The 25,762-nt window shown below is 43.0% G+C and overlaps 1 protein-coding gene across 2 annotated transcripts in view; it reads left to right on the forward strand.

The window, feature by feature from the left end:
- The window catches only part of cdc42 (cell division cycle 42), a 32,844-nt gene extending 19,921 nt beyond the window's left edge, over positions 1-12,923 (forward strand). The window contains exons 3-6 of one of the 2 annotated variants that reach the window (XM_070860176.1): positions 1,708-1,780; positions 3,770-3,879; positions 5,078-5,275; positions 10,364-12,923. In XM_070860176.1, coding sequence (XP_070716277.1) covers positions 1,708-1,780; positions 3,770-3,879; positions 5,078-5,275; positions 10,364-10,456 — 474 coding nt within the window. In that variant the 3' untranslated portion in view covers positions 10,457-12,923. The other variant, XM_070860177.1, reaches the window with a different exon arrangement.
- Positions 12,924-25,762: the final 12,839 nt, after the last annotated feature.

Below are 25,762 nucleotides of genomic sequence, written 5' to 3' on the forward strand. Positions count from 1 at the left end.
ACTGTGATTAATTGGTCTTCTGACTAATTTTTTTTTTTATATGGTCTTAATATTCCACTCTGACCTATGTAAATTTGAAGTGCTATATCTTCAAGATGAAAGTTGTCCATTGTTTGTGTTGGTCATTGTCGGGGGCACTAGTAAAATTAAAGCCGGGTGTACATTGCCAGCATAAACCTGCTGGTGGGGGTAGGACGGGAGGATGCTAGTGTGGAGCATAGGCCACGTGGCCTGTTTCTGTGCTGTAATTTCTGTGTATAAATAGGTTTGAGACAACTAGATGTGCTCTGGAGTGAATGAGGTAGGTGAGGTTATGATTGATTCTTGGATTAGTTGATCTCGTGTGGCATTACACCTGGTCAACACCAAATGCAATATTCAGTAAACAGGTTAATGGATGGGGCAGTAATTGGAGCTGGAGAAGGGAATGGGAAGAAAGTTGAAGAAAGTACTTTCCCTGGGGTGGAGTGTATCTAAATGTAATTTCAAACTTAGTTGATTTTGCTGCCCAGTGGGTTTTACTGAGGTTTCGTAATTGCTTTCTCGCCACTTCATTCCCCTAACAAAACTCAGTTCTGTAGAACTTTTGTACTGATTGAAACTGGCAACGTGTCAGCAAGAGCATGGAGTGGAATATGTGTATTGGGTGCAGGGATGGAGCTAAAAATGTTAGCGGGAGAGGGGCTTGTGCAGGGTCAAACTGCTTCATTAGGGGACTGGGTTACAACTCACTAAATTATGGGTGTTTTTGCAGAGTGTAATCTGTTGCATAGGCCAGGGATTGAAGCTTGCTGCAATATTGTTTGGAAGCTTTGGTTGTGATAACTGGGAAGCAGAGTTCAGGAGCCTTGCACCAGCTTAGTGCACATTATAGGTGTGTTTTGAGTACAACATGGGATTATTAGGTTTACATGCATTTTTTTTTTAAACTGTTATTTTGTAATTGAGTTTGCCTGCAGGGCATAGTGGTGCAGTATCATCCAATTGACATATATTCGAATAGCCAGGCTAGCTATGCAGATTGTCATCTAATCATTCAGCACCTATAAGCATAAGCTGCAGAATGTTGCAACCCACTTATTTTTAACATCAATGTGCTCTGACCTAACTACCTTTTTCCTGTTGCTTAAATTCTTGGCACTGGGTGTGACTAGTTACCTGAGTTATTGGAATATTTTAAACATCATATAGGTGACTAACTCTCATTTCACTCTCAACCCCCCCCCCCCCCCTCCAAAAAAAAAAATGTACTCAATCAGAATACAGATTTTGAGCACTAAGGGAGTAAAGGGTTATGGGGAGCGGGCAGGGAAGTGGAACTGAGTCCATGATCTTCTTGAATGGCAGAGCAGGCTCAATGGGCCAAATGTCCTAATTGTGCTCCTATTATGTTCTAGCAAAATCTTAATTTTGTTCAAGATATTGATTTGCTTTCAATGCATTGTTGCATCATTTGGAAAGTGCTACATGCAAATGAAGGAATCTCTATGTAGGGCATTGTGGTTTCCACCTTGAGGAGCCCTGGAGCAAGGTGATATTCTACATCTGATTCTAATGCAGCCTTTACTCAGTTGCCAATTAGTCACGTAAAGCTAAATGTCTCTTGGCTGCTCTTTTGATTATGTACACTAAGTTGTGGAGTGGTTTTCAGTTACTCAGACCTCCATGTTACCAATAATTTGCTGATCTTTAAACTCTGTTTTGCAGGTATTTGATAACTATGCTGTAACAGTTATGATTGGGGGTGAACCATATACCTTAGGACTGTTCGACACTGCAGGTAAGAGGGGTTGCCCAAATTGAACTTGAGGGACCGGGTGAAGTTTGCTCCCAACTAGTTTGTCCATTGCCTCTTGAATTTCAGGTCTCTGAACAGAAAATAGTTGGAGCCTTGGTCACCTAAGGTTTAGGGTTTGGCTATTGAGTGGGAGGAGGGCAGGTGATTGTGATACTAGCTTGTATGTTTTATGGCTTAATAGTTAGTTCCAAGTACTGGTGACTGACTAACATAACTTGTGTCCTAATATATACAAGGAAATGTTACTGGAAACTTGACTGACTCATTGCTAGGTTGGGCTTGTAACCTCAAAGCTTCATGCTATTGCATGGATTCTCCACTGAAGGCTTTTAGCAGGAGCAGAGTAGAATGACTTGCTATAAAATGCAGCTTTGACTCCTTTGCTAGGTTGGCACAGCTCAATGGGTAGATATACTAATGGGGTGGAGTTGCATGATTTCTTTTGTGAATGTCTTTTACTAAATGTGGTAATCTAAAAGTTTTAGACTAGTAGGATGCCCCCTTGGGTCCTGGTTTTTGGAAGTACTGGTAAAGCTGCCTTTTTTGCCTATCTTGTGAATTGTTAATTAAATTTGCTGGGGCTGAAAACTACAGTTGATGTACAACCTCATTCTTTTCAAATTGGCCCTTTTTTATATCCCATTGAAAGGTGGAGGAAGCAAAGTAACTTAAACTAGTTATTACTATTGTTTGACGTGACCCTGGGAGTTGCATTCAGTCCCGGTCAAATGTGCAGCTTTGTGCATCAACTGCATATAAACTCCCGGGAACTGCATTTCTCCACTGAGGAATACTGCTTTAAAAAGTCTCTCGCGCTTGTGCTCTCTTTTACCAGGTCAAGTACAGGTTGCAGAGCAAAGCTCCCTTTACAGTACTTCCAGCCCCAATTGCAAAGGCACCACTTGCTGCACCAGCTTAATCTGCTATTTTCCCACTTCCTACACCAGCAGCCTTTTGAGTCAGTACCAAAGCAGGGATAGTTTTGTGCTGTGGGATTGTTTATTTGCTTGCTCATTTTATAGGTGTAAGGGCATATTGCCATCAGTCTGGATTGATCTCTGGGATGAACAGACATTTTTGTACTACCTGGTGTCGAGGCATCTAACTAAGCCTACATTAGACTTGTCCATGACTTTCTTGAGGCATTTTTCAAATATTATCTGTTCTTGTCAGTCAGATTTTTTTACCAACTGTTGCCAGATCATGAATAGCACTGCTTCACCATCTTAATACTGAAGCCGTGCAGCTGCACACTTGGTATGAGTGGTCAATTTTATGCAAGAAATATGACTGAGCCGATAAACAATGTATTTTATCCTTAACTATTTCACATATTTCTAATGTTGGACTAATAACCACAACGAGCCTCCTCGTCCTATTTTATATTTACTTTTTTAGAAAATTGCCATCCCATTTCCTTTTGTCTTGGGAGTTTCTGTTTTAGCCTGTGGGGTTGAAGTTCAGTTACAGCGCACTAATCTGTGCATCAAAGGATTATTCAGACACTGGCATATTGGTATGTAAAGCAAGGAGCTACTAGTATTAAAACTCCAAGTTAAATTTGGGGCCAACCATGGGTGCTATTTAATACTTGGTAGAACAACCTTTTTTGTCTATTTAGGAAACTGGGGTGGATCATTTCTTTAACAATATATAGTGCATATGTTGATGCTGATGTAGTTAATAGTGTACACCAATATCTCTAACTTGGTGCTTGAGGTCTTCAACTTCCAAAGTTACTAATTGTTCAAGGGGGAAAAGCTCAGCTATTTGACATGATCTCTTTTGTGTAGCTCGTAGATTATGTAGGATAGTGCAGTTTATGGACATCTACACATTCCATATTCTTGTACAGGTGCTGGGGTTTACAACTTACTGAAAGTTGAGTTTTCTTTTTCCTCTTGCTTTGTTTTGGTAAGCAGTTTGGCACTTGCTGGCAATTTTTGACTTGGAACCTACATTTGTCTCCAGGTCAGGAAGATTATGACCGATTACGACCACTGAGCTATCCACAGACTGATGTTTTCCTTGTGTGCTTTTCTGTTGTGTCGCCATCTTCATTTGAAAATGTTAAAGAAAAGGTTTGTATCCTTCAGCCCTGACTGAAATTTCTACTTGGCACCATTCCTCACTTAAAACACTAGCTGCATCTTTAATTATTTCAGTCAGAAAACCCTGGTTCATTCTACATTAATTTCCTGATAGTCACACTTTTTCTAGTACAGAAGACAGGCCTCTGCTACTTGTTCTCCACTAGATGTGTAGGCTAGAGTGACTTTGAACAATTTTTTTTTTCTGCTGCACTTTCCTCTCTCGGTGACTCGTTCACCTAATACTTCCAGGGAAGGGGCTTGGGTCTTGCTGGCAAATCCTAGTTGCCCAGAGAAGATGGTTTGGCCACTACTTTGAACTACTGCAGTATTCTTTGAAGTTGACTAGCAAATCACTACAGAGGGCAGTTAAGAGTCAGTCACATTGGTGTGGGACTTGAGTCAAATAGGCTGGACTGGGTTGTTAAAGAGAACTTTCATTTTATATAGTGCCTTTCATGACCACCAGACATATCCAAAGCCAGTGAAGTACTTTTTGAAGTGTAGTCACTTGTAGCATGAGAAAGGAAGATGTGTTTCCTTCCCTAAAGAACAGTCACTTGGGTCTTTATGACCATCTGGCCACTTTTACTGATGCTAGCTTTATTTCCAGATTGTTGTTAAACTGAATTCAAATTCTTAAACCATTAGTGACACTTACATTTATAGTCTCTGGATTACTAGCCCAGTAACTTAACCACTAGAACAGTGGCACTGTACTCTACTCTAGCTTTAACTTGGCAGACTTGCTATTCCATGTGCTCTGGGACTTTAGTTGTAGCCCACCCAGCTGTGTCATGTCATCTGATGGGATTCTATGGTAGTCCCTCCTTTTTGTTGCTGTCTGACCAGAGAAGGCCAGGGCAGGATTGTCCCAGCATCCATACAGCAAAAAGGTCTTTGCGAAACCAATAACTGGTCTTGTTTTATCATGTGGACAATTGCCTCGTCTTGCTGAGCAACAGATCATGGTGTGATTTTGAAATCGGCTGAGGCTGCTAGACAGACCGGTAATTAACATGCAGCAATCTACCAAAAGGCTTGTATATGCAACACACTGGGATTGTGACCTTTATAACACTGCTCCTAAAGCACTGTTGCTCTTGAGCTTTGGTCAAATTGTAGGGAACTAATGGATGTACCATCCAAATGATAAAATGTTTCAATTCTTTTCCCTGATCCTTTATAGTGGGTACCTGAGATCACTCACCACTGTCCAAAGACTCCATTCCTGCTGGTTGGGACTCAAATTGATCTAAGGGATGACTCCTCGACCATTGAGAAACTTGCCAAGAACAAACAGAAGCCCATCATCCTGGATAATGCTGAAAAACTGGCCAAGGACCTGAAAGCTGTCAAATATGTGGAGTGTTCTGCTCTGACACAAGTGAGTGCTCAAACTATCCTTCTCTGCAGTAAAACACATGCCAATTGGGTAACGTGTTCCAAAAGAGGCTTGGTTTTAATGCACATTGAAGTGTATTGTCTAGGATGGGTGCATACCTTAAAAAAAAATTAAAATCTTAATCTAGATTTGAGGCTGGAAAGTAAACTTTTGAGGAGAGCTAGCTTACAGCTTTGACTCAAACTTATCCCCCTTGGCCGTGCAAGGTTGCAATAGCCTGTGCTAGCGAGCACCAGAATCTCCTTGTCGGGATTTCCTGGGGTTTCAGCATTAGTACTTGCATTGTGGTAGTGAGCTAACCTCTGGAGTTGTGCAATCCAGCAATGTGTTTAACTGCTCTCTTGCATGCCTCTTCATCTCCCAGTGGTTAAGGTACTGGTTTAAGCTGTGTATGTAGCCCAAATATGATGATGCATGTGCAACTGCTTTAAAATCTGAATTAATAAGTAAAATACTGTAGATGCTGGAAACAGACAGCCTACTGACAACAGATGAGGTATTTTCCAGATGGAAATTTTTGGTCAGAACTCAGTTGTTGCCTGACCTGTGTTTCTAGCATTTTCTCTTTTTTTTGATTTGTTTTTAAAATGTTTGATTTTGTGCACAGATAAAACTTATGAACAATTGCAGATGCCACTTTGTGTTAGCAAGACAGAGCAGCATATCAAAGAATGTTCCCATAAAGTGGGGCTGACCAACGAGTCGGCCACCTGTTCTGAGACTGCCAGTGAAGTATCTGAGCAAGTTGTTAAATGAGCTATTAATGCTGTTTATTACTGACTTTTGGACCCAGGTGGCATTTTGAACTATTAGTCACCCACACAAGTCTTTGTAGTATTTTGAAAATGTCATGGGTCAGTCATATAGCTGCAAAAAATGAATTCATGAAAATAGCGTGCTATATTTTCCTTTTTTTTTGTTTCTTGAGCAAATTAGGAAGTGGGACCTGTGTCCATTAATTTTAGTTTCTGGTCTGCCAGTTAAGCCTATTTTTAAATATGGATGCTGGCTACACCATCCTGCAGATTACAAGATGAGCTTAGATGAAAGCCATTTGATCTCATCCATCCATAATACCAGTCTTGCCATCTAAATTGTTAAATATTTTTATCTTGTCTGCCGGACATTGAACTGTTTAAGGATGCCTCTAGTTTAAATATCAACTTTTAGCTAGCGGAAGAGGTCTATTGTGCAAGCCATGGATGAGCTGCCATCTGCTTTCACTACTAAAATGACACATCAACTCTTGTTTTAGTGGATTAACACTTGGGGGTTGCTTTTAACCTGTACAGACCAAGAGGGCTCTGCTTTCAATTCCTGGTCTCTACATTTGCCTGCAGCTAGGGCCAGTAATTGGGACATGTTTTGTGTTAGCGGAGAGGTGGCAAGAGGAGAAGCAAGAGATCCTTCAGTTTCCACTAGATCTGTTTGGGTTATAAAGAAATTATACAAGTTGTTTTGCAGTGGATGGCTTTTCATCTGAAATAAATGGAATTTTCTCTTGAAGGAAAACCTAATGGTGGTTGGAAGAAAATTTAAACTTCAGCTTGGAAGTTGGGAGAGCAAGGGGAGTTGAGGCAGACCTCTGTCCAATCTCTTTCCCCCCCCCCCCCCCCCCCCTGCATTTTACTGCCATTTAGAGAGGGTTAAAAATTAACTCTGCTGCTGACAGTGCCAACTATTAAATTGAACACTCACTGGTATTAAACTTGTCTGGTCCTCCTTTATTCTTTCTAGCTTTCATCCCATCTCATTTTCCCTGCACAGCACCCCTGGACCCCCCCCCCCCCATTTAAAAAAAAAAGGGGGTTCATGGGGCATAAACTCCCTCAGTTCTGTAGCTTTTGTCTCTTGTTCATGGAGACGAGTGTTGGCAGTTTATTCCACTAAAATACGGGGGCTGTATCAGTCCAGTCTAGTCGACATACATGTTCCAGAGATGATTGGACACTTGATTTTTAAAAAAAAAGCTAATTGTAGCCCCCCATGTCTAGATAAAATGAGCACATGTAACACAAAATTAAGAATTAAGCTGAGACTTTCTGGTTTGTGTGGCTGTTAATGGCCCTTTTGTTTATCCTTTCTTCCCCCCCCCCCCTCTCTGAATTTGAATAGAAAAATTCGGCCTTGGTACAGATTACTGCTGTATCGTTAAGACTTTCCTTCTGGTTAAAATAACTTTTTGAACTTGTATAGCATGTTCAGTGATGCAAAAGCAACAAATTGCTTTTTAATTAAGTCTATGTTTATACAGGTTTTGAATGAACCCATTTTGTATTAATTTGAAGGATGGGTTGGGAACCCAAGTCCCAGCTGCTTCACTAAAATGGTGACTAGTGTGAGAATTTACCCTCTTAAACCAGTATGAAAGTGTGCTGCCGTGATTCAACCTGCTTTTCACCTGAAAAGTAAGAGATGCTGGAACTATCCATCCAGCCTGCCAGCAACCGGTTAACCTTTCAGATGGCAGTCCCGTGGTCCCTATGATGCAGGGTATCCATCTGAAATGCTAACCTGGCTTTTTCCCCTTTCTGATGCTGAGGGCTTTCATTACCAACATTTGTGTTTTTTCTCTACTATGAAGAGCAATAGCTGGTAGAATATGATGACCACCAACAGGTTGGTATGCCTGTTCTATCTGGGAATGATGGGCAGGTTGGTATCTCCTTCCTGCACACATGCAGGTACAACCTCAGTAAGTGGAAGCTTTCTGTTCCATCTCCACTGTTGGGGTGGTGCAAATGGGCAATGCCCCCGAGACAATAAGTAAGTGGGCCACAAAGTAAACTTTAATGTTGAGGATGGAATACACCAATGCCTGGAATACAGGGGGTTGGTCAGCATCCAAGTGGCAAATTGGTTTTCGGTGTGATTCTTCATCAGAACCCTGATGGCCTGCCTGAAACAGCCTGCCCTTTTGTAGCATCAATGCTGACTTGCTTTGGGCGTGCATATCGAGTATTTTTGATCCCTGGTTAAATGGGTGCTGTTAAAACTGCTGTCTTGCTTCTAACCTGAGTCTCTCCTAACTTCATGCTGTTTTTCCACTCCCGCCCCTCTTCTCTCTCTCTCTCTCTCCTACCCCCCACCTTGTCTTGTAGAGAGGTCTGAAGAATGTTTTTGATGAGGCTATCCTAGCTGCCCTCGAGCCACCGGAAACTCAAAGGAAGCGGAAATGCTGTATATTCTAAGTGTCCCTCCGTCTTTTCTCTGTATCCAATCCTATAGAAATGCTGTTCAAATGAGTCCTTTTAAACTGTTCCATTCTCCTTCATATGGATATGTAAAAGTTGCTGGGTGCCATTTTGGACCTTTTCCAAAAGTTTCTACTCCTGTAATTGTGATGTACTCTTCTAGGTATTGTACAGTTGCACCTTTTGTGGGTGTCTTGCTGTTAATTTGGTTGAAATAAAGTTGATTCAAATGAGTTCTCTGACTCACCATATTGGAGACCTGTGTAAATGGAGCTGATGGCATTCTATATGGATTCTTGATGTCTTCTCTTGCTTTTTCTATCCTTCGCATATGTGGCAAAGCAACAAAGGGGTGTCCTTCATCTTTGTAGCTGTTAACCTCTAGTTGGCTAAATTTATTTCAACTGAATAGTGCCACATGTGATGGTTGCATTGCAGTATTGCCCCTAGTGTGACTTCTGTGCCTGAGCTGTGACAGCAGATCTTCAGGTACTTCCTCTAGTCCCGTAGCAATAGTTGTAGCATAGACCTAAACCTTCAGTAAATTCTCCTGTTTTCTTCTCCCCCTGCCCCCCCCCCCCCCTCCTTTTTGGACTGTAGCAGCTCAAATCTTTAGCATTGTTCACAAGTACCTCCAGTCTTGACTTAAATTGTAGTAATCCATTGCAAAACAAACCTCTTCTGGTTTGTTTAGTGCTGAAGATTTTAACTGTTGCTCAATTTGTGTAGCTGGCAAAGCAAATGGAATATCCTCACATGGAGACAGATCTTTGAGCAATATTGCAGCAGAAACTGCAGTGTTGTGCTAAATACTCTAATTTAGCTGCAGCTAACTTTTTGCTAAGTGAGCACCGTTTAGCTGCTGTGTAAATGGAATAAACTTTGGACATCGTGCATAGTGCCAGCCTTTTGTATAAATGTTAGTTGGGTGCTTTAATATCTATGTATTCCTTTGTCTTAATGTGCACAAGATTTAAAGAAATGTTCACTGTTCTAGATACTACCAGGAGTCTCGACAACTTTGCCAATACCAATTTTTAAGTCTATATTCATGGAAGTTGTCTTCATTTAATGCAAGGCAGAATTTAGCTCTAGATCCTGTCTGCTGGAGAGCCACGGATGTTAGTGGTAGCTGTCATGCGTAGTCAGTTTGTAGAGTAATGTGTACAGTAAATATCAGCATGTTCTAGTGCCAACATCCCAGATGCAAGCTTTAAAATTTTAATGTATTTGGTAAATCATATATGTACAAGGGGGAGGGGGGGGGGAAATGCACGTCTCTATCGGTGATTTGTTCTAGTGCTGCTGTTTGGAAAGGTAATGGGCTCAAATAAGGTGGTGGTGAGGAGGAATGTCCTGGTGGAGCTCGAGTTTGAACCAAATGATTTCCTTGCCCAAAGTCTAAGATTTAGTAAAATCTTGTGATCAAGACTGTCAAATTTTTTTTTCCCCCCTGCACCAGTTAACGCAGTTATGGATAAAGGTGCTAAGTCCTCCCTGCAGGTGGTCTTAGTAATTCATTTCTACCAATCTTATTGGGCAGAGTGTGGGGACAGATGAGATTAAGGATAACCTTGTGTGCTGAGGGGGAGGGGTGATGAGAGGAAGCAATTCTTTCACTCCAACATGGTGACCTTGGCAAAGGTGCACATTTGGATCCATTGTGGTTTTAATCTTCTAGAAATGTTCTAAACTTATTAACAATTGACATTGGCTCTCATCAGGGTATATCTTTTTTGAATTATTTTCTGTTGCAACTGTGTCGTCTTTATCAGATTTGTTGCCCAAATGTAGTTTTGTCTTTTTTTGGTTTGGTTCTTTGTTTTTATTTTGAATGTGTAACCATGAGACCCCACCTTTCTCTCCCACTTTCCAGAAAGGACTAAAGAATGTATTTGACGAAGCGATATTGGCAGCCCTGGAACCACCAGAACCCAAGAAGAAAAGACGCCCTTGTTCACTGTTATGAGCAGTGTCTGCAGGCTGACCTATTGAAGCATTGTTTAAAAAAAAATTAAATCATCCTGCAATAACACCCTGCACACAACCACGAGTGCGATGATGGGAGGAATAGAATAGCCAATGGTAAATTTTCCCCCTTCTAATGTAACATTTAAGTAGACAAAGTGAATTTTTTTGTTCCTGATTATTTTCCATTGGATACTTATCCATAACTAGGTTTAATCTGCTGTTCTAAAATTCCTTACCACAGGCATGAGACTTGCACAGTAATTGCTTTTGTTTAATGATCAACTAATGGCTTTTTGTAAGACGTTGCCACGCTCCCAAGTGCCACATTCAGCAACCTAGCACCACTGTACCACCTTCTGTCTTGTCACCAAGTTGAAGGAGCCTGCTATCACTAGGCCAAAAGAAAAATCACAACTTGGGCCAATGCACCTTGGTGTGCAATAGTGGAGATATTTTTGGCTAATTCATCGCTTCAAATTGCTCCCCAGCAATACAACACACTGCTTTTGTCAATTGTTCTCCCCAGAGGCAACCCAAGTTTGGAAGGGATAGAATCTCACCACTATGTATGTCACAGTCCAAGAGTGGGGTGGTATGCAAACTTCTACCCAATTTGATTTTTGCATTACTGCAGTCCTAGTGATGGCACAGGAACAATTTAGACCAAGCTAGGTATTGGATCGGAAGTATGTGCTGGCATGCAATCTGCTTGATGCTTGAGCCATTAAAAGGCTAGTGATGGACTGTCGTGCTTGGGAGTGGTGTGGGAGATACTTGTGCATAAGTGCAGACTGGATTCCTGTGGGAATAATGTTAAAAATGCTAAGGATCCTTTGTAGAATTCAGTGTTAAATTTTACCAAATGTTTTGAATTTTCCATTTGAAGAGTGTCATGTTTCATTGTCCGTGTACCTTTTTTGGTTTAAAACAAAGCTTTATTTCATGTGTTCTTTGTATATGCATTTTCAAAATATTAAACTTGTACCTTAATGGCCTTTATCCTTATTGATGACTTGTATTGAGATTGATTGCCATATTTGGCTCATTTTTCCACTTTCATTATTTGGTTGGTAAACTATACTGTTTCAAGACTTGAGTAACTTAAATGGCATTGGCTTTATCCTGCATCCATTGTGCACACTGGTCATGTGCAGCTGAGATTGTCGGTTAAAATTTGGTCTCTGAATTAATGCCTGACCAGTTAATGGCCAACATCAGTGCTGGCAGTTCTGACTAAACCACCCAGTACCACAGTTTAACATGCAAGTTTAAAACATTTTTTTTTTTTAAATTACATAATCTAGAAGCAAATAATCTGAAGATAAGTGTCTAAATTCAAGAATCCATTTGCTCCAAATTGAGCCTTCAGGTGGCTCTGAACTCGTACCTGCTCAGTTCACTAATGCTACATAAAGTGGCCCAGACTTGCACACTGTATTTTTTAAAAAGGAATATGCTGAATGAGAGTAAGGCAACAATGAAGCTTTTTTGCAAACCTCTTCAACCCATAGCTATACTACCAAACTGCTCTGGAGTAAGGTCCATTTTGAATTCGTAGTGACTGCACAAACTGCACATTGAAACATTTCAGTCACACTTACTGTTCTAAATGTAGAGTTAAAACAAATGGTGAGTGTGCATTAGGCACTTCCGGTGCAGCAATAATCATGCAACCTTCAAAATAAAACCATGTGCCATGCAATATTTGTATTTACTGCCAATGGTGGCTTCCTGGGAAAGGGGCTTGGTTGCAAGTAGGGAAAGGACATTCTGGTCGTATGCACTTGGGGTTGTGGACTGGGGTCCTAAAGGAAAATGTACAGCAAACTGCAAGGATGCCAACTGTTGCTGGAAATTGCATTTGGAAAAACTGAAATGGCCTTTAGTAATGCTTCCAAGTTGCCTTGTGATGCATTTTGGTTTTTTAAATTGTCCATTTTTAGTGAGCAGCCCTAGTGTACTGGATTTGTTGCAAGTAGCAGACTCTAAATTGAAATGTTGCAGTTGCACAGATTTCTGTCCCTTGCATTTGTATGTATGAAGACCTCCAGTTCACTGAAGAGTGACATTCCATGCATACTTACCAGAATGGATAGCTCTCAATGCATTCACTTGCATTAGGATTCTAATGTCTCTTGTATGCTTACTGTTGTAATCAAAGTATAGTTGTTTGCACAGGAAGGACTGCAGCAAATGCCATGGCCACAATGTGTCATCAGGACCTGTAACACTTGCAGAATTGGAAAATATTGAATGGCTCTCAATATTTCACTCTAACTAATCAACAGCGGTAGAGTTTATGGAACTCTAATCTTGTGTAGCTCTTTAGTGAAATAGTCTGGAGATTCTAGCTGTAAGTTATCTGTATGGAAACATTGTCTTGAAGCATAGTAGTAATTCTAGTCTTAAATGTAGCATGTAAGTAATGTATTTTTCCTACTCAACATTAAAATGGTACATTTTAATTTTCTCCTGTCATTACTTGTGGTTTGTGGTATCTTTTAATCTACTCAAACTTTTTAACAAAGTAATCTCCAGATTTGTTTGGGTGGAGGTGTAGGGAAGTTATTGGCTTAAGCTTTTAAATATTCTGAATGTTGTATCTTGTCTTTCAATTTGCAACTACAGTTGATGCAAGTATGTCAACTGCTAAAGCGCTCTGGCCTATCTTAACCAAATAATATGAAATAGCTACATCTGGAGTGCTGTTGAGGGCTTCCGGTACCCTACATCGCTTTCCCCCATCCACCCCAGTTCCCCGACACAAGCTGGGAACTGCTGGCTTGCTCGCTTGTCAAGTTTCCATGGTCTTGGGAGAAGTTAGTGCTTTGTTCAAAGCCATCCTGCCATCAAAATTTGACGGGGATCAATGCTGATCAGGAACGATCAAATGGGAAGGAGGGACAGAACTGATTGTACATCTGTCTCATGTCATTTGCCTAGTACCTGCTGCTTTCATCCAACTCTACATTTTAGCTGAAAGCCACTGCCATAAGCTTGTATAGCAGCTTTTCATGTGGCACTTGAAGTCTAGAAATGTTGAATGGCTTTCTAACCTCTTGGGATGTTGCTTCAGTTCAACACTTTGGTCAAACCATATTGGCTGCCACTTTATAGCTTAAGTTCAGAGTTAATCCAGAGTATTGCATTACTATTCAAAATCCCAGGTAATTATAGACAAAGGTAGACGACTAGGCGGTCTCTTGACTGCCCCATACAAAAATAGTGCAACTGGACTGGGTTTTGCTGGAATCATTAGTGGCTACTTGGGTGAGTGGCTATGGAACCATGGCCAAGACTGTGGGCAACTGGAGAAATGAATGATTAGCATTTTTATCTTAATGACCATATCAGTAGTACTTGACTCTTAAATGGTACCACTGTTCTGTTGTGGGTACAGTGTTGCCCTTGCCAACATAGTGTTGATGCAGCCTGTTATTGATATTCTGTATAAACCGTACACAAGTAGGATCTCCACAATTAAAGATCTGTCTTAACAGCTGGCGTTTGTCTAAGTTGTTAGTGTTTGACAGTGTATCACAATGCATTGATTGGATTTGAGTACTGTATACGGCTTCAAAAGCATTATGCATTCGAGGGTGCAGAAATGGTCCAAATAGAATGGGGGTGGGCTTAATACTGAGAATATACTATGATTATTTTAACAAGTGATTCTCAACCATTGGTGCATATTTAATCCTGTTCCTGTATATACACTAATTACTGACCAAGGGCTAGAGGCAGGGACCCTGGCTGTTTCCCCTATTTTCCTCTCTTCAATCCCCACTTCAAACTCTGGGGCAGAGGTCACTTGTCACTCCCTATTCTTCCCCTGGTTGCCTGCCACCTCAGGCAGGAAGTGGGATCTACCTGGGTCCTTTTTTTTTTTGCTTTGCATAAGTTGGCTCATTATTGGATGAATATATTTAGCTGGGAAGGAAGAGCTCACATAAAATGAGACAAAGTTTTTAAATGGAATAAACATTTCAAACTTTGCATAAAAGCTGGTATGAAATTACATGTTGATTACTCATTATACCTGGTGGGATTTGTAGAGGACACAAGCAGGGTGTTTACAAGATACCAACCTTCTGCATGGTGAATCAAGAAATCTCAAATGATATTTAAACTAGTCGTCATGTGGTCCTGCAGTGGAGAAGAGACAATTGTACAGTCCTGTGTTTTAAACTTTCACAGGAAGGCTTAGTTTTTCAACATCAAGTTGCATTTATATAGTGTCTTTGGTGTAGGATCCCATTGACACTGTGAAATAACCTGGGCTCAAAGGGACCAAAATCAATGAAATTTCAAACTATATTCCAGCAGTGATGTCTTGCCCCTGTCTGAATTGCATGTGAGACATCACATTCTTGTATGTAAAGTTTTGTTTGGGTGGTTGGAAAAATTTCCACATGCTAGGCCTTGTACTATTTCCATGCTCTGTGTGCAACTGGGGCCTGGGTATACACTTTATAGGCTTTGTAAGATTCAGTGCATCCTATTAGTGAAGAGTGGGGATATGGGTGAACTGCCCCTTGATATAAGATTTAGACTTCTGAAAAGTGATTCAAATTTTTTTTACATACATCATTAGCAATTGCTCTCTAAGCTGTACTTCACAGGCTGGAATTCACTTACTAGGGTCTACACAAACTCAATGTTAAAATGCAACAGATTTGTCCCTATAGAGTGAACTAAGTTTACTCCTGTACATAGATATTGAGGCAATAAGAGCAGGTTAGAGGCTGGGTATTTTGTGGTGTGTGTCTCACCTCCTGACTCCCTAAAGCCTTTCCACCATCTACAAGGCACGTCAGGAGTGTGATAGAATACTCCCCACTTGCCTGGATGAGTGCAGCTCCAACAACTAAAAGCTCGACACCATCCAGCACAAAGCAGCCCCCTTGATTGGCACTCCATCCACCACCTTAAATATTCACTCCCTCCACCACTGGTATACTGTGGCTGCAGTGTACTTTCTACAAGATGCACTGCAGGAATTCACCAAGGCTTCTTCGGCAGCATCTCCCAAACCCGCGACCTCTACCACCTAGAAGGACAAGGGTAGCAGGCACATGGGAACACCATCACCTCCACGTTCCCCTCTAAGTCACAAGATTCTGACATGGAAATATATTGCTGTTCCTTCATCATTGCTGGGTCAAATTCCTGAAACTCCTTTATGAGGACTGTAGGGGTACCTTCACCACCCGAACAGCAGCCGTTCAAGAAGGTGGCTCACCACCACCACCTTGGGGCAATTAGGGATGGGCAATAAATACTGGCCTTGCCAATGGCGCCCACATCTTGTGAATGGAGAAAAAAAAAAGGTAAGCAGCTGATCACAAAATATGAAATTCTTGGGATTTATCGCAAATGTTATTGGACCAATTCATTTCCATAATCACTTCACACGGTGTATACTTTTCAAAATTATGAACATGTAGGTCAGAACATGTTCATCTCCAATTGCATTGTTTTGCTTCCCCAGTTTAGGAATTCAATACCTCTTCAAAACCTCAGCTGCTTCTCACTCGTTTATCAATCATGTGATTCTTGGTAATACCTCATATATTACAGAAAAGTCAAAATCTCAATCAAGGTAATTGGATTAATCTAACAGATGGCTTGCTACCTGATTATTCATTTTAAACCTGCTTAGAAAGACCTGCATTTACATAGCGCCTATCACGACCAACGGACGTCTCAAAGCATTTTACAGCCAATGAAGTACTTTTGGAAACACGGCAGCCAATTTGTGCACAGCAAGCTCCCACACACAGCAATGTGATAATGGCCAGCTAGACTGTTTTTGTTATGTTGATTGAGGGATAAATATTGGCCAGGACACCGGGGATAATTCCCCTGCTGCTCTTCAAAATAGTGACCTGGGATCTTTTTATGTTCACCTGAGAGAGCAAGCAGGAGCTCGGTTTAACGTCTCATCTGAAAGACGACCTCCGACAGTGCAGCACTCCCTCAGTACTGCACTGGAATGTCAGCCTAGATTTATGTGCTCAAGATCCTGGAGCAGGATTTGAACCCACAACCTTTTCTTTAAGCTGGAAAAATACACTGCAGTACAGGAATTGCACTATCTACACAACCTGGAGCCCCAGTTCAAATCCCATCTCCATTCCCCTGTGAAGGGTGTCTGTTATTAAACCTCTACACAGTTGTTTGCTTCAGCCCCACTGCTGTTAAATCCTCATCCATACTCTTGTCACTTTGAAACTCGATTTCTCCCATGTCCTCCTTGCTGACCTCCCATCCTCCACCTTCCATAAACTCAGCCTCACTTCCTGTTCTGCACCTTGGCCCATGCTTGTCCTTGCTGACCAATAATCACCACTCTGCTGAATTTCAAATCCTTATTTTCAAATCCCTCCACAGTATTATTTCACCTCTGCTTTGAAACCTCCTCCAGCCTTAGACCTTGGCCTTATCCTTTACTCCTATCTTTGGCCTTGTTGACCATCCTCTGGCTTACCAGTAATGGAAAACCCTTCATCCACCTACAAATTCCCCTTAAACCTCTCTACCATCCCACTCTCTTTGAAAATCTGATCAAAACCCATTATTTGATCAAGCTTTTAGTTACAATCAATTTCCCTCCTCACTTGGCATGTTTCTCTTCGCTCTTCCCGCTCGAAAGTATCTTGGAATATTTTTCTATATTAAAGACACTATAATGAATGTAGCCTTGGATCTCTATGCTCGTTAATTAATCATGGTAAAGCAGATGTCTGGTCTCAAATGGAACCCACATGCTCCATTGCTAAAGCAATCTCAAATAAGCTTGGTTTCCTCTCAGATAGGTCGAACACACTCTTCAGTTACAAAGACCATTGCTCCTCTCAACTTTCTTATCCAGTACATCTTAAGCTCCAACTACATCATGGCCGGATTTTGCGGTAAAATAAGGGTGAGGCATTCAGAGCTCACTCCTGTTAAAGTGTAAATCGGACAGCAACTTCCAGCGACCACACATGCACGGTTACATGTGGAAATCCAGAAGTTGCTGTCCAACATGCCCCGCTCCTCCAGAAGCTGTGCTATACTGGTATCTTGCTGAGAGACACGGCACTGAAATACATGGAATGGCATGAAGTTGCTGCACTTACATGATAGATATCCACTAAACGCACCAGAAAAAGTTAGGGCGTGTCTATTCCAGTGTAAGTACATTTTTACCGGTGTGATAAGTCTTAATTACTTCCAAACAGCCGCACTGGCACTGAAAATCAATTTTTACAAATGTGGAGTCTCATTCCTTTAGCTTTTAATAGTTGGAGATTTAAAAAAAAAAAGGGCTGGATTTTCAGGCTTGCTATTTTCAGGACTGGAAAGTTACTGCCCGGGTTAACATTTGCGCTGTGCGGAGACATTTTTGCCATCTGGGCTCTACGCGAGGAGCGCAACGCAAAGGGAAGCGTTGTACGACTTTCACGGCGCAAAAATGGCAACCTCGCCAACTAAAGTGCGGGGCTGGGAGTGCTCCGAGAGAGGCCCTGGGAGGGGAAAACTCCCCCCCCCCCCCCAAAAAAAAATCACAGAAACATTCCAAAAACATTGCCCACACCACCACAACACAAATTGCTACAAAATAAAAGGATAAACACTGGAACTTACTTTTTTTGCAGTTTATCTACCTCACCGCCGCCGGCAGGGCTGGACCGCTCTGTTTTTCCTGGCGGTCATCGCGGGGCGCACTTCGGGGCGGACTGATCGGGTGCGAGTCCAAACTACTGCCAATGTCACAATGAGAGGCATTGCACACCCAGCGCAGCTCTTCCCACCGCCGCAAAACCCGACCGGAGGATCGTGACCGGATGCAAAAGACCCATATCTTGCCGCGGAGGGTCAAAACCCGGCGAACCCGGAGCACAAAGGACCGAAAATCCAGCCCTTAAATACATTTTATTTAACTTTTTCTTTCTGTCTCTTTTATCTCTCTCAGAATCCCATCTTTCCTTCCCTCTCGATCTCACTTTCTGTACCTGATTTGACATTGAATTCAATATTCTAACTGATGCTTACTGGTTCAGACTCTGCACTACTCATTAATAATTCTTCAATCTGATTGGTTAAGGAGATGCACAGTTGCTTACCCTGTTCACAGATCCCCTGTAGAGGGCACTGCGTCTAAATGGCTTTCTATACACCACAAGTTCCAGTGCAAAAGTCCACAGAAAGTTTGTGGGTAAATGTAAGTGTCATGAATAGCTGGTGCAGGACTTTAACTCATCTTTCTCCATCTATATTCTGCAGGATTTAAAATCCAAGCTTATCACCTCCTCACTACTTGATTTATCCAGTCTTTTCAATGCTGGTGCCTTGGCTCATCACCGAGCTTTCTCAATGGCCTAAGAACATAGGGCTAGACGTTCCACGTTGCTGTCTATCGCCCAAAAAATGTTCCAGCGATGTTCAATGTCGCAGCATTACCGATCGCTGGCTCATCGCCCATTTTTTGGATGGCAATTTTCCACTTGGCGATAGGCCAGCGATGTCAAATGGGCGATGCAAAAGGTCAGCGATGTGACGCTCGCCCAAGGAACGGCCAGCGATGTGGAAGGCAAAAGCTTCCCTAACAACGGGCTTCTGCGCATGCAATTTTTTTTCCTGGTTGCGCGTTTCTGGAGGTCAGGGGTCAACCACACATGTGCAGTAAGGTCGATTGTGGTGGGAGAGAGAGGAGAGATAAAGGAGAGCGTTGTTGGAGTTGGAGGGAGGAGTTTTTGTGGAGTTTTTTGCCATTGGAAATTTGGATAAAGTATTTTTTGCCTTTGGAGAGTTGGAGATTTGGATAAATTGTAGAGATGCCATCAACATCATCATCATCCGTGAGCGCGGAAAATGGCAAAGCCGTTTTCGGACGAGGCCAACGAGGCCCTCGTCGAGGAGGTCCACTCCAGGTGGGCAGAACTTACCCGGGGTGCTAAGGGCAAACCTCCAGGCGTACAGGAAGCTGTGGTCCGAGATTGCAAACGTCATCTCCTCAGCGTCCCAGGAGGCAAGGGGGCCCGACCAGAGCCGGAAGTGCTGGAATAGCCTTGTGGCATCAGCTAGAGTAAGTACAGATTTTATATTGTATTAATGAAGATTGTAATTAAAACTGTAATAGTAAATTTCCTGGATTGAATTAAATTTTGTAAATTCTTACTTACATACATACGCATATATACATATGTAGATCCAAAACACACTGATCTTTGTTATAACCGTGCATCAATTGTGGATATTATTTGCATGTAATGTTTGAAGCTGTTGTCTTTCCATGAAACTACCTAGTCAATTAGCTTATGCCATGCTCTTTTCACGTTTGCAGAAGAAGATATCTAACAACAGGTGCACCGGAGGAGGCCCTGCTTACATGCAGACTTTAAGTGAGCTGGGGGAGCGTGCAGCAGTGCTGGTGGGGACCACCAGTCGCTCAGCCACCACCCGTGGTGTTGCGGTACCCTCCCATGCATCACATGAGTAATGTGTGAAACAGTTTTAAAGTAATGTAATATCGTTTAATTAAAATGCAATGTACGGATGATGTAATGTCATGTCATGTCATGAATGCAGCCTTTGTGTTACTCTCAGGTTGACATCATAAGAACATAAGCAATAAGAACAGGGGAAGGTCATCTGGCCAACTGTCCCCTTCTCTGTGCACTCCCCATAAACCCCTGTGTCCATCTGTGACTGATGCAGCCACGGCAGGTTTTCTGGGGCAATTAAATCCACATGATACATTAATATGTAAAGTCTTGTCGGTAATATGTACCTTTCTGTTCTGATAAGCTCAATAGGCTCAATTGTGCTTTGAAGACCGCCGCCACCAATGCCTTGCAGTTTGCGTTGCTGGCTGAGCACAACGCTGCACCCCAAGATGCCGTGATCAATCGAAGCACAACCCCCAGCGCACAAGTGAGTCAGGAGGAAGCACTTCCTTCTGACTTGGAAGACGATGCCCCTGCCCGTGCTTTGTCTTCCCCTCCAACACCCCCCCTCCCCAACAGTCAATCGTGCCACCATCACCCCCACCATTGCCCGCTGCATGCCCGCGTTGTCTCGGTACCAGGGGACCAAAATTGGTGGGTGGGGCTATGACACGGGGGTGGGGGGGGGTCCAGGATCTGGAGGGAAACGTGGCTGCAGGTAGGGAGGGGGGCATTATTGTTGTTCATGTTTTTCTTGTTATTCTTCTTGTTACTGTTGCTGTTGAGAGGGGGAGGGGGGGGGGTGGGGTGGTGGTGCAGGATGGGTGGGGGAGGGGTGTTTAAAATTGAAATTGTTAATAATAAAGTTTTGGTGAATCTTACAATTGTTGTGCATTGTCTTTTAATAACATAAGTAAAGTTAAGTTTAAACATTAATGCAACTGTTGTACATTTAAATATAAGTATAAATGTGAGTGGATCTATCAGTAAAAGGATGTTAAAAGCCCCTTGTTTTAGCAGCCTTCTCCCTTCCTCCGATGTTCAAAATGGCCTCCGTAGTGCCGAGTTCTGTGAGGAAGGCCAGGAAAAAGCAACTATTCTCCAGCGATGTTCCCGGCGAGCTATCAGCCCGGCGATGTGCCGAAAGTTGGGCTGGGTGATGTGCGGGTGATCACCTCAGCGATTAGCTCGGCGATGTGAGCCGAAAATCAGAGGGATAATTTTTCGGCGATGTTCCAGCCTGAATTTCCATTTTTTTTTGTCAAAATGGGCGATGAAAGACCGTTTTGGGCAATATATGGGCGGTGAAGTGGAAAGTCTAGCCCATAGTTTGTTAAGTAAAATAAATGGATTGGACCACTGAAATTCAATATTTAGTAAATCAAGTACAAGAAACACACATTGACTGTTACAACAGTGACCACACTCCAAAAGTACTTCATTGGCTGTAAAGCACTTTGAGACGTCCGTTGGTCGTGAAAGGCGCTATATAAATGCAAGTCTTTCTGTATATTTTGGTTAGAAGTACGGAATTGTTTGCACGCTAGTTTAAGGCAAAGGTCGAAAGGGAAGTGAGCCTTGGCGTGCATTTGTGGTTTTCTGGAGGTTTCGAGAGTACTTTTGTTCAGCACCATTAAAAGTTCAGTTTTTTTTTATACAGTGCTGCCCTTCAGTCAAATATGTCAGACTGCTTCTGAAGAACTATATCTAATTTTTGGTCTTCAGGAATAGAACCGTGACTTCAGCCCCCACTAGCTGCCGGTAAAGTGAAACAAAAATAAAGCACAGTTTAAACTCACAGTGCAAAGGAAATCGTGCCCTCATTTCTGAAAGTAAAAGGAAGCAGACAGACGCTTTGCGACCCTTCGCTTGCCCCCCATAACCTGATTTAGGACAACAACAACAACTTGTATTTATGTAGCGCCTTTAACACAGTGAAACGTCCCAAGGCACTTAACAGAAGTATCATGCGATAAAAATTTGACACCGAGCCGCATAAGTAGAAAGCAGACAGGTGGGTTATCTGACCACAGCCTCCCATCTTGCTCCACTAGGAAGGGTGGGGTGGGCGAGTCTATCTGCAGCCGGCTTGCTGGCCTCTAGTCACTCTCCATGGTTCTCTGACTCAGCCTGCCAAAACCCGATGGGAATACTCCCTACTGGCTCTTGCTCTGTATCCCTACTGCGTGCTTCACACAAGAAGTGCTTGATGTATAAAAGCCTGGTTTCAGGCAGACACATTGCTGGGGAGAATAGCTGACCTGTTGGCCAAGGATGGCACCGGGCACTGGCAAAGGAGAGCGAGCGGTGGTTACCGTGGATATACACGTGCTGATTTGGAACCTCTTGACTCCTGCAGGCGTTCTCTTTCCTTTTCCCTTCCCCCTCCTGAAGTGCAACTGAGTGGAAAAGTTAGAGAGAAAGAATTGCCTCTCCCTCCCCCCAGCTCAGCCCCAGCAGCTCTGACAGCACCCTCTCCCCAAACTCATTTAGGTGGAGCGCTCTCAAATGTCCAGCTTCCCCCAATCCAACTGGCACTGCTCCACAAACTACCCCGAAGGTCACAGGGTGTATGACCCCCAACGATGATGTCACCACCAAGATTAGACCCTTTGTTACTGTAATGTATTTGCTTCATGGGTTCGTTGCTTAAAAATTCACAGCAAAACCTTTCTATCAAGAACTAGTTTGGTTTACTAACCAAGGTTTTACAATCACACTACACATTACCAGTTCATCCACTAGGCTCACAACTGCATACCTCATCATGGACGACCTAGACCCAACTGACTGGGGTTCTATTGAGTCTTGTAAACATCACGTGACCGTCTAAGCCAGTCAACGCAACAACTCTACAACTATTTTGGTAAAACTTTTAAATCAAGAGTCCCTATTTTAAGGGCACCAAAACCCACAAATTAACAATTAATCATTAAAGGGAACCTTGCCAAATCAAATTAAATTAACATTTTGTTCCCCTGTTGAAATGATGCACTCCAGTCCCTCCGGTGCCCACCTCTCGCGGAAGGCCGCGAGCGTACCGGTGGACACCGCGTGCTCCATCTCCAGGGACACCCTGGCTCGGATGTAACCGCAGAAGAGAGGCAGGCAGTCGGGCTGAACGACCCCCTCGACCGCCCGCTGCCAGGACCGGCTGATGGCCCCCTTGGCCAGGCTCAGGAGCAGTCCTACGAGGAAGCCCTCGGACCTGCAATAGCTCTACAACTATTTTTGTTGTGATCAAATAAACAATTAAATCAAGTGCCTCCTGATTAAAAGGGGGGGGGGCACTCCAAATACTTTTCAAGTACCCCTTTTTTTTGTTTTTTTTTGGGGCATTTTTTAGGGCATTAAAAACACAATTATACAAGTGCCCCCTGGCTAAAAGGGTGGGGGGGGGGGCACTAAAACCGGCAAATGAAACAAATTAAACCTTAGACAAACATCAAATTAAAATTTGGTTGCCGGGGGTGATGATGCACTCCAGTCCCTCCGGCGCCCACCTCTCGCGGAAGGCCGCGAGCGTACCGGTGGACACCGCGTGCTCCATCTCCAGGGACGCCCTGGCTCGGATGTGACCGCGGAAGAGAGGCAGGCAGTCAGGCTGAACGACCCCCTCGACCGCCCGCTGCCTGGACCGGCTGATGGCCCCCTTGGCCGTGTCCAGGAGCAGTCCTACGAGGTGGCCCTCCGACCTGCAACAGCTCTACAACTCTTTTAGTTGAAACAAAATAAACAGTTAGATCAAGTGCCCCCCCCCCCCCCAATCTGGGGGACACTCCAAACATTTTTCCAGGCCCTTTTTTTATTTATTTTTTGGGGTTTTTTTGTGGGTTTTTTTGTGTTTTTTTTCCTTTTTTGGGCCTAGAACCGTAAATTTACAAGTGCCCCTTATAAAGGGGGAGGGGAACACTAAAACCCGGCAATTAAAACAAATTAAACTTTAAAACATATCAAATCAAATTAAAATTTGGTTGCCGGGGGTATGCAACAAGCTCTACAAACCTATGAGCATATTCACAGCTGCATACATTACAATTGCCAATGCAGGTGTCCATAGGAATGACTGCAGTGGTGAGTCTCAGAGCCCTCAATTGTTAGACATGCAACATGTGTCCCCACGCTATGCAAACACTCCTGGCCAAACTGCAAGCAGCTCCAAACAAGTCAACAAAGGCAGACCTGGACCCAGGCTATAAACCGTACTCGGAATTCTGAAGCCTCACTGAGAACTTTGAGACTACCGTCGGGTAATCTGAACTGATATTGTAAACACACAGGCCGAACGCCACATAAATGAGCTGGAACTCTCTGTCCATCACAGTGAAACAACAAATTTGACCCCTCCAACAATCTGCATCAACTCAAATTCATAGACCAAATGTTAGGCTTGCGCACATAATCAAGCTGACATGACAATGCAGTACAGAAAGAGAGCTGCGCTATTGGTCGTGCTATCTTCTGGATGAAACATTAAACTGAGGTTCCATCTGCTCTTACAGATAGATATTAAAGACCCCCACTGCAGTATTTGAAGAAGTGCTGGATTAAGGTTTAGGGCTAACCTTTAACCTTTAACCAACATCACTGAAACATGTTATATCTAGGTATGTTTCACAGTACCGACCCCTGCTGGGGTTTTTTTCTACAGTTGCTTGGACATTGCCCAAGTGACTATTATTCCTGTGTGAGACATCATGTCTTCATTGTGCCAGCAGGGTATTTCATCGCAGAGAGCACCACAGATAATTCAGGTTCTGTCTTCGACAGATACCCACACACGAACACTTTCCACCCAGGGTCGGGCAAGAGTGAGATCAGCCATCTCACCCAGATTGAGAATTGGGCCTGCAACCTCAATCACTGGATAAACTTACAGAACCTTTGGAGGAGCCAAACTTAGTACGTTTAAATATGCACTTAACCTTCCTTGTGATTTATCAACTTGGTGGAGTACTTCAAGATGATACTTCGTGAGACGTTGTTTTCTCTTTCGCTTTTGATCAAAAAATTACAATAGGACAAAATGCAGAAAAGGCCGAATAATGGTAGAGATGTAGGAATATGAATTCCTTTTTATAGTACACAATACCAGGAAAATCCACTCCAAAAACTATTCCTGAAAAATCTTCCTGTCTGGTAAATTGTGAACTCTGAATAACGTCCAGTGCTAATATATCACTGAGTCTCTCGCACCTGTTACAGACAAATGAAAACTGCATGTTTAGACGTGCTTTATAGGACAGTCAAGAGCCAGCCCACACTGCGATATGTGCGCGCACTAGGTCCGTGCAGCAGAGCAGGTCTCCCGTTGTCTGGTTAATCCTTGCTACTGGACCAAGACCTAGCTCTGTCAAGCCCGTGTGGTGGCTGGTATGCAACGGCCACCACACGTTAAAAAAATCCACACACAGGCATCTTCCACCCTTCAGGATGTAATTCGGGACCTGGAATATTAGGTCCTTTATTGAAACACCTGTGAACTTATCCCTTTATAGCGTGGAAGCAAGTCATCCTCGATACGAGGGACCGCCTATAGTGGAGGGAGTACTTCCGTCTTTCGGATGAGATGTTAATCTGAGGCTTTGTCTGCCCTCTGAGGTGGACATCAAAGATCTCACAGCACTATTCGAAAAAGAGCAAGCGAGTTCTCCTGGTGGCCTGGCCAACATTTATTCTGCAACCAACACCACTAAAACAGATGATCTGGTCGTTTGTCCCATTGCTGGTTGTGCGAGCTTGCTGTGCCCAAATTGGCTTAATGTGTTTCCTACATTACCGCAGTGACAACACTTCAAAAGTACTTCGTTGGCTGTAAAGCGCTTTGGGAGGTCCTGAGGTTGTGAAGGGTGCTATATGACTTTCTTTCT

This window comes from Pristiophorus japonicus, chromosome 18 (genome assembly GCF_044704955.1).
Source record: "Pristiophorus japonicus isolate sPriJap1 chromosome 18, sPriJap1.hap1, whole genome shotgun sequence".
In the NCBI taxonomy this organism is placed as follows: Eukaryota; Metazoa; Chordata; class Chondrichthyes; family Pristiophoridae; genus Pristiophorus; species Pristiophorus japonicus.